This window comes from Alosa pseudoharengus, unplaced genomic scaffold (assembly GCF_046254945.1).
Source record: "Alosa pseudoharengus isolate Yale_2024_CS ecotype anadromous, Long Island Sound unplaced genomic scaffold, YU_APseudo_1.1 YU_APseudo_1.1_scf_13, whole genome shotgun sequence".
NCBI classification, from domain to species: Eukaryota; Metazoa; Chordata; class Actinopteri; order Clupeiformes; family Clupeidae; genus Alosa; species Alosa pseudoharengus.
The window spans coordinates 32132338-32148238 of NW_027468598.1; the positions used below are offsets into that span (position 1 = coordinate 32132338).

Sequence of the window (15901 nt, forward strand, 5' to 3'; positions counted from 1 at the left end):
CAGAGAATGTGTTGTTTTTTTATCACTACTTGATTGTTGGTGTATTTGTGAAACATAAACATGATTACTGAGTAACTTAACAACAGCACTATAACTTTCTCCTTCGACTGTCATTCCATACATTTTCTGATCATACTGAGGGTAGCCAAGTTAGCCACAACGATAGTGTAAGGCCAGTCTCTTTGCATATCCAAAGTCAAAGAATTCCTTAGAGGCCCTTCGAATCGTTAATCTAGTTCTTAAAGTTATTTTTCTTTGTATACTTCTGTTCCGGGTAACTGGTGTGCAGATGGCAAATCACATGGTGTATGACGATAGAAATATTGTTAATGTCCTTGGTTCTTAATTAACTCATTGTATTAACAGTCATGTGTGTGTGCAGAGAGATGTAATGATACAATGGTACAATGATACAATGATATTATGATACGATGCAAGGTATAAATGTGTGTGTGAGAAACAACTCATTGTGTCTTTGGTGCACAGACTTTGTCTCTGTATCCTGATTGCCTGATGAGACCTCTCTTCAGAGATTAATAAACTACTAACAACTCGAGAAAGATAAAACTTTATCTCTGACTCTCAGTATTCATAGAGCTAGACTTAGCTTTAAGCTAAATTTCTTCCACAGGTGCGTCTTGTGCCATCTCGATCTCACAATAGTGCAGCTAATGCCATTATTTATCTAGGATGAACATTCGTCCGAATTTCAAGCCCTCTGTCCGGACCTAGATAGAGTGTCCTCCTTTTTGGGCATTTGTCTGCCTTTTTGACAAGTGCAAACAATGCTTATAAGTAGCGATGATACAAGTACTCCACAGCAAACAATGCTTACTCCACAGCAAACAATTCTTATAAGTATCTATGATACTTCACAGCAAACAATGCTATAAAAATGAGGCTGATAAATAGAGAAAAAACAACACATTCTCTGAACGGCAGAGTAGCAAATATTAAAACCAGTATATATCATACTGTTTAATGCTGTTAACGGTGTGTAAAAAGCTAACGTTGACATTTTTAGTAGCACAGCCCCCCCCCCCCTCCACACACACAGCAAAAACTGGGGGATGTCCTCATTTTTACCAATCTGTCCTCATTTTATACACCACTAGAGTCTGGTTGGTGGTCACCCTATTTCTGCTAGTTTATAGTACACATGTAGCCTCCACTTCTCTTTTAAACACAAAGTCAGACTATCGACTGGTTTATGTCTTTATGGAGGGGGGGCGGTGATAAATACATGCCCCTCATAAAAGTACATTACGTTTTTCCCTCAGGGAAAAAATACATAAATTAGCACTTTATTTAGATGATATAATAGTTTATTTAGCTTCACCAGAGGAATTGATACATAAACTAATGAAAATGGAAGAATACAGTAAAGTTTCAGGATACAAATTAAATGAAAATAAATTCTTAATTGCAAAACAAATATTCAAACTTTGATATAAAAGATTGATATAACCACTGGTTGTAACCGGAGGGTTGCCGGTTTGATCCCTGACCTAGGAGCGGCTGAAGTGCCCTTGAGCAAGGCACCTAACCTTTCACTGCTCCCCGAGCGCCGCTGTAGCAAGGCAGCTCACTGCTCCGGGTTAGTGTGTGCTTCACCTCACTGTGTGTTCACTGTATGCTCTGTATTCACTAATTCATGGATGGGATAAATGCAGAGACCAAATTCCTTGTATATGCAAGTATACTTGGCCGAGAAACCTGATTTACATTTTACATTATGAAATACTTGATTCATGCAGCGGCTTACAATGCTCAGCATGCATTGCTTTAACACAGCACTGTAGGCCTGATGGTAGACCTGAAGACAACTATACCAATCTAAACAAATCATAGGCAGAGCAGGTTATCAATAAGGTGGGTAACACCCTGAATGGGGAACAGGTGGTGATCAAAATTGGCAGGAAGGAGGAAAAAGCTCATGGTGGACCAAACCAAAGGCAGACAGAGACAGTTAAAACACAGAGAGCCAGCAGAGGGCCACAAGTGAACAGAGTCTCAGGACAGGGATACTGACAGAACAGCTTTCAATCCACATGTACCAGACCAGTCTCAATTATAGTTTTGATAGATGTCATCCTCTTCATAGTCATGGTCTATGGCAGTTGGGCCAAGTAGCTCTTCTACATTCACATAGTCTTCTTCCAGATCTCCATCATCCTCTTTATAATGGTCCCTCTGGTCAGCAGGCATGACTGCATTCATATAGATGTTCTCATCTTCATCAGGTGACCCAACTTGTCCATGACCATATGTGATCGCAGAACCTGTTCAAATGGAGTGAATGAACACATTCTTCATGTAACAAGTGGAGAAACTTGTTAAGGGTATTTGCCATTTCAGGCGTTACAGTACATTATAATGGTTTAATATTTCAAATAGGGTTGTCAAAATAACTGATTCATTTCGATTAATTAATTTGAGAAAAAATAACTGATTAAAAAAAATAGCGCAGATTAATCGATTCCGTATAACCTTTGACCCCGAGCCGTTCTAGTCATTAACAATTAGACGGTAAAATGAAGGAAAGAGAAGAAAATGTGCTGCCTATATCATTGATTGGAACATTTACTTTAAAAAAAACGGCCTGATGGTATTGATAAAAATAAAGTGTTGATTAAAATAAAGTCCTCTGCAATGTCTGCAGCAAGGAATTTGCATATCACTAGAGTTCGTCAACTCTAGAGTCGCACATCAATGCAAAGAAATAGTGTTGACATTGAGGGGAGTGTTAATTTATTTTCATTGTGACCCCTGGGTTATATCTGTGGTCTAAAATGCCTTGTATGTGAAAAAAAAACATCTTCCCGAAGCATACATTGTGTGATCAATATGGTACTACTAGGTATGTACTAATAGAACACATTGCTGTGTGCACTGCACCGGGGTACGAATAGCATACATTGATATTTGTACCAGACGAGGTACTAATAGAACACATTGCTGTATGCACCAGGGTACGAATAGCATACATTGATATTTGTACCAGACGGGGTACTAATAGGACACATTGCTGTGTGCACCTGGGTACGAATAGCATACATTGATATTTGTACTAGACGGGGTACTAATAGGACACATTGCTGTGTGCACGGGGGTACGAATAGAATTCACTTCTTATTGCACCAGGGTACGAATAGCATACACTGCTAATTGTACCAGGGGTGCAAATAGCCTTACCCTACATTTATTTCATTAGTGAGATGATTTCTGACTCACTGTTTGCCACAGTGTTCATCTGGATGGTGTGTGTATTTGTGTCACTCAAACACTTTTTCTTCACCAGGTACAGGATGGCAGGGATCAGCAAAAGTAGGAACAACCCTGAAATCACTCCAGATGCAATGATGGGAGCCAGAGACGCTGGAAAGGAACAGTAAGTTACAATAGAAAACAACAAACAAACAAATACACGGGTTTCCCATTTACCAACAAAACTAGATGCGCGTCTCAGCCGTGGGGCTGAAGACGCTAATAGTCGGCTACTGTAAGCTACAATCGGAATTTTTTTTGTATACCCCTGTTGTCTCAATGATAATAACATCTCATTTCAGACTATATTTCAGAGTTTGCCGTTCATTTGCATTATTAATATAACATCGTATTTTGTCATTTTTGGTGAAGACATGCATTCCGTTAGGGATATTGAACATATTGGACATTCTCTAACCATCCTGATTTCGAATTGGTGCAGTTTTCAGCACAAAAGCTCATTTTATTCTTTTCATGGAGAGCACTGCTTTATGCTGTTCTATGGTGCTTTCTGCCTCTTGCGCACACATGTTTTCGTGACTTTGCATAGAAATCCATGTATAATACTCAAGTGCTGGATGTTTACCTCTTACGATGACTGTCAGTGGTGCTGTGTGTGTTGACTTGAAGGTGCGGCTGGACACAGTGACCTCATAGACACAGCTGTAGTTGCCCTGGTGGGAGTAGTCTGCCTCAGGAATGTAGAAGGAGGCTGAGTGGTTGATGGCGAGCTGAGTCCTGGTCCTGTTAGACCCATCAAAGATGAGGTGGAAGGAGCCTCCTTGGTGCTGTGGCTCAGTAGAGCAGATGAGGGAGAGGCTGTGGCCTCTGGTCACCTCTGGCCCCTGAGGCCCCCAGAACAGCCCTCCATCTGGGGCACTGAGAGAGATGTTGGGCTGCACAAGCACCACTGGGGAAGGGGGCAGTTTATCAGTGGAGGATTAGTATGAGATGACACGTGACTAAAAGCTAGAATGGCTCTTTATGTAATGAACACAACTCCACAACTTTCTTAATAACCACAAATGTATTGTAATTATTGAATAGTAGACTGTGTTATACATTGCGGATCTGGGTTTGCAATTAAAAAGTGAAACATTTCACATATTATAAGATGGAAGTTTTCATATAAAACAATATCCTAACTGCTAATATCCTAACTCCTTATGTCTAAATTCATAAACATTTACAACATTACTTAACAAAACACAGAAATATGTCCACATCACAAATGATCATATTACCTATTACAGAGAGGCTGACAGTATCACTTTGGGGGGATGTGAATTCACGTGTAGAAATCCTTGTTTGATACCAGCAGTAGTAGGCTCCTTCATGGATAAAGTCCACTTGAGGAATGGTGAAGAGGGCAGAGGTTCCAGTGGAGATCTTTGTCTCTGTAAATGACCCAGAGAGCTGCTGTAGGGTGAATGTACCACCCAGGTGCTGAGTGGAGATGGAGCAGCTCATCTGGGCAGACTGACCCCAAGAAACCTTTTTGCTGGTTTTCAGTGTAAGACTTGGCTGGCCTAGTACAACTGGAAAAGAAATTAGGGTGAGATGCAAGAAACAAACAAACTGGGGAACTTGGAGAGCGCAGACCAACAGCAAATGCCTTTTCTCATAAAGTTACTGAAAGGAAAGTGAATACTGCTACTACTACTACTAGATAGATAGATAGATAGATAGATAGATAGATACTTTGATCCCCAAGAGGAAATTCAAGTAAAAAAGGAAGTCAGGGCTGTCCAATTTATCAAACCATATTATGTTTCAATTACATAAAACAGTCTAGTTTTGAATGAAACATAACCGTATTGTGTTCAAATAGTCATTACAATTGAGTAATCCATTTTTTCTAAGGTAAGGTAAGCGTATACTGCGGTATTGTCTCAAACACAATGTTATTACATTGAACTGCCACAGCAATGAATTTATCCAACAGAACAGTGTTGGGAGTAATGCATTAAACATTTAATGTAATTACAGTAATGCATTGCTTTTTGCTGTAATGCAGTAATGTAAGGCATTACCAATACAATTTCAGTAATATTTTACTCGGTACAATTCTCAGTAACTGAAGTTACTTTGCTTTTTAATCCAAAATTGAGAAATCCTCAATTGGCACCAGAGAAGATTATCCAAGAATTAAAAAAAGTCATCTATGCTGGTCCTGGAATTTGATTGCCTTGTTTAGATGACTGTACAGTAGAAAGGGAATTTCAGTTATCTCTGCCATTCATGCAACAGATAAAACATGGTTAGGCTATACTTCTCATTTCAAGCAGTGAGAATAACTAAAATGTTGCTTTTACAGACAAAGATCGTAGTCATTATTCTCAAACTATTTGCATTAAGTCTACACCACTGTAAGTGGAAGGAAAGGCAACCAGCAATGATGAGAACCATTTAAAGTCAACATACAATTTCACTATGGCTATATTTTACTATATTAAGTTGTGAGTGACCTTTGGCCTTTGGGGCCTACATTGCCCCATGAGCCATAACTGCAACCATTATATTGTTCTTTTGTTAGCCTTAAGCCTAGCTCAGTCATTATGCCATACCACATCACCTTCTGCCGTGTAATAAGCCGCATTGAACACATGAAGATCTATTGAGAACACCAAATCCATATTTCCTGTTATTTTGGTGAAAGTAATGTTACTGTAGTGTAATGCCTTACAATTCAAAGACAGTAATATTGTAATGTAACAAATTACTTTGAGATGACAGTAACAAGTAATAAATAATGCATTACGCTTTTGAAGTAACTTGCCCAACACTGCAACAGAATCATGTACAGTGAGATCAATGTGAAACACCTAAGTACCGAACCAGTAAGGCAAATAAACATATGGGATGCCTTGGTGTCACCATTTTATTGTGTTCCCATGAGCCTTTGCAAGAACACTGAGGAAAAGTTTTCTTAAAGAGGATTATGAGACCAGTAGAATTTGGAGCGGAATTGTATCTTATGGTATGCTTTGAGATGAACCCTTTGTTCCCACCTTTTGAGCATGCACAAAGTACCTGTATCAGTTGTTTCATGGCACATGTTTCCAACCTTAATGAATACTGTGGCAAAGGTATTCAGCATGTTTCATTGTAAGATTTCATCTTCAAGTTACCTTCAAGTTAAATATCAGTTACCTTCCTTTAACATTGACGTTACAATACTAAGTACATCTGCATACCTACTCTCTGTACATGCCACCTGTATAACACAATCACGTTGAAATTACATGAAAATTTCATGTAGACTTAAGCCTAACCAATTTAATTGGAATTACTTGATCAAATTGAGTTATCACAACATGAATCAATTTTGTAAACCGACATTTCATTCATTTGCAACCGATGTACACAATAAAAACTACTAAATTCATTAAAAGTTAGGCAGCTGGAAGATGAACTGTTTTAAATAAATCAATATCCTAACCACTAAGGCCCTATCCTTATTTCCAAACCCTCCAAAACACTTATCAAAAAAGTTAAATATGTGCATATGACATATGATCACATTACCTACTACAGAAAGACTGACAGTAGCACTTTGGGGGGATGTGAATTCACGACTGGAAACCCTTGTTTGATACTGGCAGTAGTAGGCTCCTTCATGGATAAAGTTCACTTGAGGAATGGTGAAGAGGGCAGAGGTTCCAGTGTCTCTCTTTGTCTCTCTAAATGACCCAGAGAGCTGCTGTAGGGTGAATGTACCACCCAGGTGCTGTGTGGAGATGGAGCAGCTCATCTGGGCAGACCGACCCCAAGAAACCGCTCTGCTGGTTTCCATTGTAAGACTTGGCTTCTGTAGTACAACTGGAAAAGAAGTGCAGAGTAGTGTGTAACAAGAAACAATACAGAGAAAACATAATAAAACACATTATGTCATGGCAAGGTTTTAATTGTGTTACATAGAGAGGGGACATAAGGGTCTTTTTGATAACTACGCTTAACTTGTTTTCAGCTTGATATGATTAGTCCACTTAGCCTACCTAATAATTTCTAGGGTAATTGTGTGCCTGGTTAGCTGACAACCCTTTACTCACCTACAGTGATGCTAATGGACCTGCTATGAGTAGAGGAGGAGGAGTAGGCACATGTGTAACTGCCCTGGTGAGAGGAGTCCACGTTAGACAGAGTAAACGTAGCACTGCTCTGAGAGGAACTAAGAGCCTTTGAATTCACGTTAACTCCATTTCTGTACAGAAGTAAGTTGCCATTGCACTGGTATGCACTCCTAGAGCAGCTGATCTGAACAGTTTCTCCAACTGAGACTGCTGAGTATGAGGAGATGAGAGAGATGGAGGGACCTGGATATGGAAAAGAGTCACATTCACAAAGATTCACTTCGCTTGCTTTTTCAGCAAGTTTACTTTGATGCCATTATACAAATTTACTCACCTCCTGTGGAACACACCACCCCTGCATCCTTATGATGGCCACAGTCAGGGTTGATATTGTAGGAGCACTGGGTCAGAGACTGTTCAGTACCAGAGCAGTTCACATTATCCATCCAAACCTCTCCAGTCCCCTCACCATAGTAGGCTGACCCAGGGGCACAAACAGCAGTGCCACACCCCAGCTGTCTGCACACCACCTCAGCATCACTCATGTCCCAGCCATCATCACACACAGTTCCCCACTGGTTAGAGAGATACACCTCCACTCGACCTGAGCACCCACTGGTCCCATTCACCAGCCTGATCTGGGCAGCTACTACAAAGAAATACAACAGACACAACACTCATAGCCAATACATGACTATCAAATGCCATTATATCATCATGGTGGATGATATCTTGATGTAAATCTACTGTGCAAGAGGTTTAGATGTGAGATGTTCACCATTCTATTTCAATAGTAGCCTATAGGCTTATACAATGCTGAGACGGACTGAAATGAACTCAGAAGAATTATTTCGCTTACCAGATGCTGAGGGGAGACTGACACACAGAACTACTGAAGAGATAAAACAAACCCAAGAGGTGTTATGTAAATGTGAATGTCATGTAGGTAAAATCATAGCATAAGCATATTCAATGTACACTGTACAATAATTCATAATACATTCTTATTGTGCTTTGCCCATACAGCATGTTCTGATTAATGACTGGTGTCTTATGCAAAAGTCGCTTGTGCAGTGCAGTCTGATTTGTGGTGTTACACAGCCAACCCACAGATCCAGCTTCCTATTTTAACTTTTCAACAACGCTTAATTTTACTTTTGTAAATTAAAATACTTTTTTAAAATTGTGTAGAAGTGTGTTGATGGGGGTAGGAGAGAGAGAGTGATGTCCCTGGCTTACCTTTGCTGACCCCTTACTGAAAACTGTACAACTATGGGTTTGAACAACCCATTCTTGGTTTTGCTTTCATTTTTAGATTGTGGGTACAGACTATTTTCCTTGTAAATTTGAAAGCAAACAAATATTTGATTTGACATTTGAGAACACAAATGCACAGCAGATAATTGTATTGAAAGCATGTTAAACTAAAAGGGAAACGCATAATTCTTTTCCATATACTGTATGCGCTCTCTAAGAATAGAACACTTTTTTCGGACTGGGTTTTTATTATGTTTAAATCGTATGACTGTAAATGCAATTGGATGACACCATCAGCACCTGGAGGAGGAAGGGCTGTGCACAGGGATTTTGAACCACAATAAAAACCCAGTTCGAAATTGTTTTTGTTGAAAAGTTGAAACCCAGAGAAATGTTATAAATGTATCTCATCCTATATGTGTGATAATAGCCATTTTTATTTGATTTCTTGTGGCTTGTAGAGTTAGCCTGAATAAACCCAGATGTACCTGTGTGTTAGAATTTGCTCTGCAGGTCAGTCAGGAAAGCATCCCATTGACACCCATTTCCGAATCACTTAAACCCCAAGATCCAATCACAGTCGCGAGCATTCAGCACAACCAATGGCTGCGCTGATTGTGACAGTGTTGAACAGGCATGGACGAGTGTCTGTGTGTGTGTGCTTGTGTCTGCTTGCCTGCATGTGTGTGTGTGTTTTATGTGCATGTGTGTGTGTTCGACTTGTGAGTGGGTGTGTGGGGGTAATGGGGTGTGTTTATGCATGTGCCTGCTTGCCTGCATATGTATGTTTTTATGTGTGTGTGCGTGTGTGGGTGGGTGTGTATATGTGTGTGTGTGTTTGTGCATGTGCGCGTGTAAGTGTTTGTGTTTATGTGGCATGCAATCAGAGGGTGTCATAATGATCCTACACCTCCAATTTCGTGCAGTTTTCACTATGTCAGCCAGATATACCTGCGATTACAACACCTCATTATTGCTTTTTCATTTGAACTAGGTGATGCTATACATCAAATGAGTGGTTATGGGATGGGTTGACATGGCCCCTTGAGACAAACATACAAAAACAAACAGTGGTCCTCCTAGGCTCTACGGTTCTCAAGATATTTCCAGAAAACTGTGTCCGCCCTACCCTCCTTTCGGGAGTCCAGTCCGACGGAGAAAAATAAGAGAAAAAAAATCCGGAAAAAAACTCTGACTAAACCTATGACTGCCGCTGCGCTGCTCTAGCGGTCAAAATAATGACCGCTAGAACTTTGGGAAATCCCATTCAAGTCAATGGAGCGTTCTACTTGCATTGTGAAGATCCATGTAATAATAATTGTTTAATCCACCTATTTACTGTAAACTTAATTTCACTGCTGGTTATGCCCCTAAGAGTAGTAAAATAGTTCAGTAGTTCAGAAACAAGCGTCAATGGGATTCATTTCGTCGGACCTGCAGAGCAAATTGCTTACAGGTTCATCTGGGTTCACCCAGGCTACTGCATAGTGGAATTCAGGATAAAACTCATAAAAGCACACCTTATTACCGGAGGAATTATTTTCTTCACTTTACACATTCAGATTAAGAGAAATTAGTTTAATGTTACCTGAGACTAGAGTGAGAACAGCCATCGACATCTCCGTTTCTGATGAGAATTTTATGAAATGAACAGGTCTTCTTCTTCCTTAGTTCCTTTTAGGTTTTTTTAACCAGACCACATTTACCTGTGTTCAAGTTGTGAAAGGTATGTCAGATATCAACATAGAAGCACTATTAAAAGAAAACTGTCCTGCATTTTCTCTATGCAAAAATAAATTTGTCAATTTGTCTCCATCTCCTACTCCATCCCCTACTCTTGCAACTTTTGTGTATGTAAATTAGTGTGTGCATGTGTGTATGTGTGTATTTTTATGTGTGTGTGTGTGTTTGTGGCAGGGTTTCTGTTGTCCGGTAAAAAAAAAAAAAGATAAAATTAAATCTCTCCGGTCAAATTGTCAGATTGAAATTGGCTAATAATCCCGTTCCCCTAACACAATCTGAATTTGAGAATAAGCCTAAAATGTAGGTCTATACTAAAGCAAGAATATGCCGTCCTTTGCCTATGTTTCAAAGGAACAGGCTCTACCGTTTTAAAGTTATTGGGGGCCAAGCAGCGAAGCTGCGAGGCAACCCACAGTGATTCTACGTTTTCTTATTATTATAACGAAACGCTCATTTGCCATTGAACCATACAGTAAAAAGTTGGGAAATTTGGCACATTGATTCGGTACAGTAATATATATATATAACTATATATCACTAAGTTTCATGTTAAGTGCTCTAGCGCCACCATTGTGTCAAATTTTGCATTACATCTATGCGGTTAACGTTTTAACCGTACACGTTGAGGTATATTTGGAATCCTTGGATGAAGCCAAACTCAACGCATCCCATGATGTCAATTTCCACCATATTGGACCTTACGGCGCCATATTGGATTTCATCAAAAACACTTAAAAGTTTTCACAGGTCACAAAATGTGTCCGATTTTCACGAAACTTGACGCAGATCATCGTCAGACCATGACTCATAAAGGCATTGCTTTTTGGAGACATATTCAAAATCTGTAGGCCGTCACGACCAATCAAGTTTGGTGGCAAAGCCGCCAAACAGGAAGTGAAGTTATATCTCAGCAAAGCTTTCACGTATCAAAACCAAACTCAATGCATGGGGTCAGGTCCCAATAAGGAGGATGCTCAATACATTTGATGACTTTTCACCTATAGGTGGCGCTATAATAAGCAAAATTACGTTTTGGTCTGTAACGGGCGATGTGTTTGGAATTAAAACTTACTAGTGGTGTCTGTTAATACTGTGGGAGGTCCTAAATCCGACAGATGTGAATTTGTGACGTCAACATAATTGATCCGGCTGCCATATTGGATTTAATCAAAAACCCTTAAAAGTTTTGACAGGTCACAAAGTTTATCCGATTGTCACGAAACTTGACACAGATGATCGTCATACCATGATTCACAAACGTATTGCTTTTTGGACCTATATTCAAAACCCGTTTCCTGTGACAACCAAACAGGAAGTGAAGTGATATCTCGGCAAGGCTTTCACTTATCAAAACCAAACTCGGTATATGGACTCATGAGCCAATTAGGAGGATGCCCAAGAAATTTGGTACATTTTGACCACTGTGTGGTGCTATAATCACAGGAAGTATAGTCATATTTCAGCAACGCTTTGACATAAAAAAACAAAGTCAGTACATGGGGTCAGGACCCAGGCTCAATAAATTTAATGACCTTTGACCACTAGGGGGGCGCTATAATAACAGGAAGTGGGCTCATATTTCAGCAATGCTTTCACTTATTTAAACCAAACTTAGTATATGGATTTGGGACCTTATCCTGAGGACACAAAATAAATTTGGTGACTTTCAACCACTAGGGCGGCGCTAGAATAACAGAAGTTTAGGTCATATCTCAGCAATGCTTTCACGTATCAAAACCAAACTTGGTTCATGGACTCAAGCCACATCCTGAGGACACACAATAATGTTAGCAACCTTTCACCACTAGTGGTGCTATAATTTGCAACACTTTCTCGTATCGACACCAAATTTGGTACATGGACTTGGGACCACATCCTGAAGATGCTCAATATATTTATTTTGCGACCTTTGAACACTAAGGGCGCTATAATTATCAACACTTTCTCGTATTGACACCAAACTTGGTATGTGGTCTCATGACTACAACCTGAGGACGCACAATAAATTTGGTGATGTTTGAGATGTGCGTATATGTAGGGGGCTTTTGGGGTGTGTGTGGGGAGGAGGTTTATCTGTTTATATATGTGTGTGTATGTGTAATTGTGTGTGTATATAATTTAACAACATTGCGTCGCCAGGACAACTCCTGCTCCACTGCTTGGCCCCCTCATTGCTGCTTGCAGCTATATTTAAATAACATGCTGCATTTAAAATAAAGTGCATGTCTAAAATGTCTGTTATAAACAATGAACGAATGAGTGAGACGGTTCAAATATGGCCAGGCCCAGGCAGACTAGCCTTAAAAGCTTTTTCCAGGGGCCAAACGCGACGGATGATGGTGAATCGGTAACTTCTAAAGCCTCAGATGTCTGGTCAGATCCACAACCACCAGAGAAAAAGTGTCGTCCGTATCGGTCGTAATCAGTGACGTTGGAAGTGGAAGTTGCAAACCGCACCCCCGAACTGCACACCAAGACACTTTTTTTCACACTAATTTTCCGTGTAGACAGATGGTTACACTGGACATGCAACTGTGTTCTGTTCCCAGAGCATGCTTTCTCTGTCTATGATCTGCAGGGTTAGGACCTCCTCGACGAGCAGATTGCTGGTACGCGGATAATTTGCGGCACAATTGATGGTATCATGGAACCGCGGACTGAAAGAAAAAGAAACTAAAAATTTTCCAGATATTTCTTAATTTAGTGTTATCAAATAAAGAGGCATAGCATTTGGGGGGTATGCGTGAGCTCCCTTCAATGTGTGCGCGCATCTGCGCAAGTGAAAGAGTGACGTGGATAGAAGCAACAAACAATGGTATTTAAAACAACGAACAAAGCAGATTTTTGCTGTCCATGAAAACAGCATAGAGACTGTTGAAGTATAAGTACATATACTCTTTTGATCCCATGAGGGAAATTTGGTCTCTGCATTTATCCCAATCCGTGAATTAGTGAAACACACACAGCACACAGTCACTGGCGCATTAATGCAGGGGCTTACCTGGGCTGAAGCCCAGGGGCCTCGACTAATGAGGGGCCTCCTAATAATAATAATGATAATCAATAATAATAAACGGCCGTGTCCGTATTCGCGGCGTCAGTCATTAGCCTACTCTGGAGCTAGCCTACATAATTGAGCACATTGAGCACATAATTGAGCTCTACAATGACATCGATGCAGAGAAGCCCCCTGTGTCTTCTCTTCTAAAGTGTAACAAAATGTAACAAAACTTAATAAATCCCAAAGTAGAGGAGCTACAGGAGAGGCTGAAACTGACTGACAAATTTACAAACTCTAAACAGACAAAGTGACTGCAAAATAATGTCATGTACAAAAACCAACTGCACACCCATTACTCTCGTTTGAATTACTCGCGGACCTGTGGTCGGATAGATATGCCACGCATGTCAGATGAAAGAGGAGACACAGAGCTATCATTTGATACCAAGGACATCCTTCTGGGTTATAAAACAGACGAAGTGACAGCAAAATAATAACTTCATATAGCTCGACCTCACGTTTTTGTCTGTTTTTGTGGCAAAGCATGTTTATAATCCAACGCTATTTGTGTGTTTCTCTATGGCAAAGAATGTTCATAATCCGGTTTTGAGATCTTAGCAAATTCCTGCATGGCATTCAATTCAAGGCTCACATTGCATCCCAATTTGTTCGACAAAGAAACACCTTTTTTGCCTTTACTTTGTTCATGGCAACGCAGTAAAAAGTTGTAGAGAATCATGAGTGCAGACAGGCACACACACGTAAACTCGGGTCAAGTCAGGTCAGATCAGTTAGTGTTCCAGATATGGAGCACAGAAATGTCATTTTTAATCACTAAATAAAAACAATTGCCATTTATTTCTGTAAGGCGCACACCACATATGTCTGTAAATTGCTCAGCCCCAGAGAATCCCTCCACTGTGGCAATGATATTGCCAGATTCAGGACAGTCTGCCCTACACACACATGAAATGCATGTAGAACTATGAGCTTGCTGTGGTGAGATACATGTCAAAATATAAGATTTTTTATAATACGCTTTTTATATTTTAATTCTTTAAAAATCAAAATAAAATGCTAGTACTAATACATGAAATGATGGCAGATCTGGATAGCCTAGACTCTGCCGGAAAAAAACCCAATATATAATATGTGTGTGTGGCACTAACAATGACCAGAATAAATCCTTATGAAAAAAGGTAGTGAAAATGCCCTAAAAAAAATAAGGGTTAAAATATACATATATTTAAAAAGTAGAATCCATGCAAAAATACTTAAAAAAACAATTATTTAATAAATATTTCAGGAAATATAAGTTGTATGTGTATGTGTTTGTTAGTTCCAAAGTTTAATAAATTAGACACTGATGGCAGAGTGCTCTGTTTTAAGTCTTTTTTTTCCAACTAAAAATGCTTTGCGCTGGTTAGGGGGTACTTGGCTGAAAAAATATTTCACAGGGGGTACATCACTGAAAAAAGGTTGAGAACCACTGCTCTAAGTTACTAAATGCTTTCTTGAAAACGCTTTATAATTGTAAATTTACTTTTTCCATGAATATGATTGAATATATATTTGAAAAATTATGCAAAAGCCTCTAAACGCCACCTCTGTCAAAAATGAGATAACAATGGTGAATGAAGGCTCTCCACACATATTCGTTAATTAAATAATTTCACTTCAAAACCCACTAAATACCACTCTCTTCCTGGTCTGAAATATCGATTTGAATGGTAAAACCTATAGGAGCCTGATAGAAACCATGCTCATTTATGAGAAAAGTGGTCAGACGGATTTAGAGGGTTTTGCATCTGAACTCGTAATTTAAAAAATATATATTTACCACATAAACTTGAACATGGTCATACCAACATGTTTCTTTATCTAAATCACCTCAAGTTACAAGGAAAAACACCATTTCGTTTGTAGGCTACACAAGCTCATGTGTTGAATTGAACTCATTAAAATCAAACTACAAATTGATATATGAGAACTATGTAAATGATTTATGATTTAATTATTATTATGATATGTTTTAATATCACATCAGTTTTGAAAGGGTATAACATCCTATTCTGTTTTAAAGATGGCATTTATAGTGAAGTTAAAAAAGAAAAAAGTTCAGAAAGTTTCCCATATCTTGTCATTGTTTTTAAAGTCCAAATACCTTCAAACAATCAAGAGAATATCCATGAACTTGATGATATACAAAATCAGAATGACCTGAGAATAGAGTGAGCAGAGTCCTTGACATCTACAGCATTGGTGAGAATCTGTCAGTGTTGTAAAGTGCATGGCTTCCACTTTTGTTTTTTGTCTGACCACATTCTGAACTGGTTTTGTGGGTGTTCCAAGCTATATCAACTAGCTGTGCATAATATGACTGTTGCACGGTGCTGCATGGACTAGCCAATCAAAGTAAATCTTGCTTCTCAACTTCTCTCCATCCCCCACTCCTGCAACTCCTTGTACACCACAAGTCTTACATTCTCCCCCCTTGTTTGTTCAAAGATTGTTGAAGCTCACATTTATTTACTCATACATGTACATTTCATAAAATGTT

The 15901-nt window shown here is 39.4% G+C and overlaps 1 protein-coding gene across 1 annotated transcript in view; it reads right to left on the reverse strand.

Annotated features, from left to right (window-relative positions):
- Positions 1-1394: 1394 nt before the first annotated feature.
- LOC143122060 (uncharacterized) overlaps positions 1395-15901 on the reverse strand; it is a 28534-nt gene continuing 14027 nt past the window's right edge. The window contains exons 5-9 of the mRNA XM_076282848.1: positions 6796-7089; positions 4512-4805; positions 3854-4177; positions 3235-3378; positions 1395-2282 (exon numbers count right to left, since the gene is read on the reverse strand). Coding sequence (XP_076138963.1) covers positions 2068-2282; positions 3235-3378; positions 3854-4177; positions 4512-4805; positions 6796-7089 — 1271 coding nt within the window. The 3' untranslated portion in view covers positions 1395-2067. The remainder of the gene's footprint in view (positions 2283-3234; positions 3379-3853; positions 4178-4511; positions 4806-6795; positions 7090-15901) is intronic.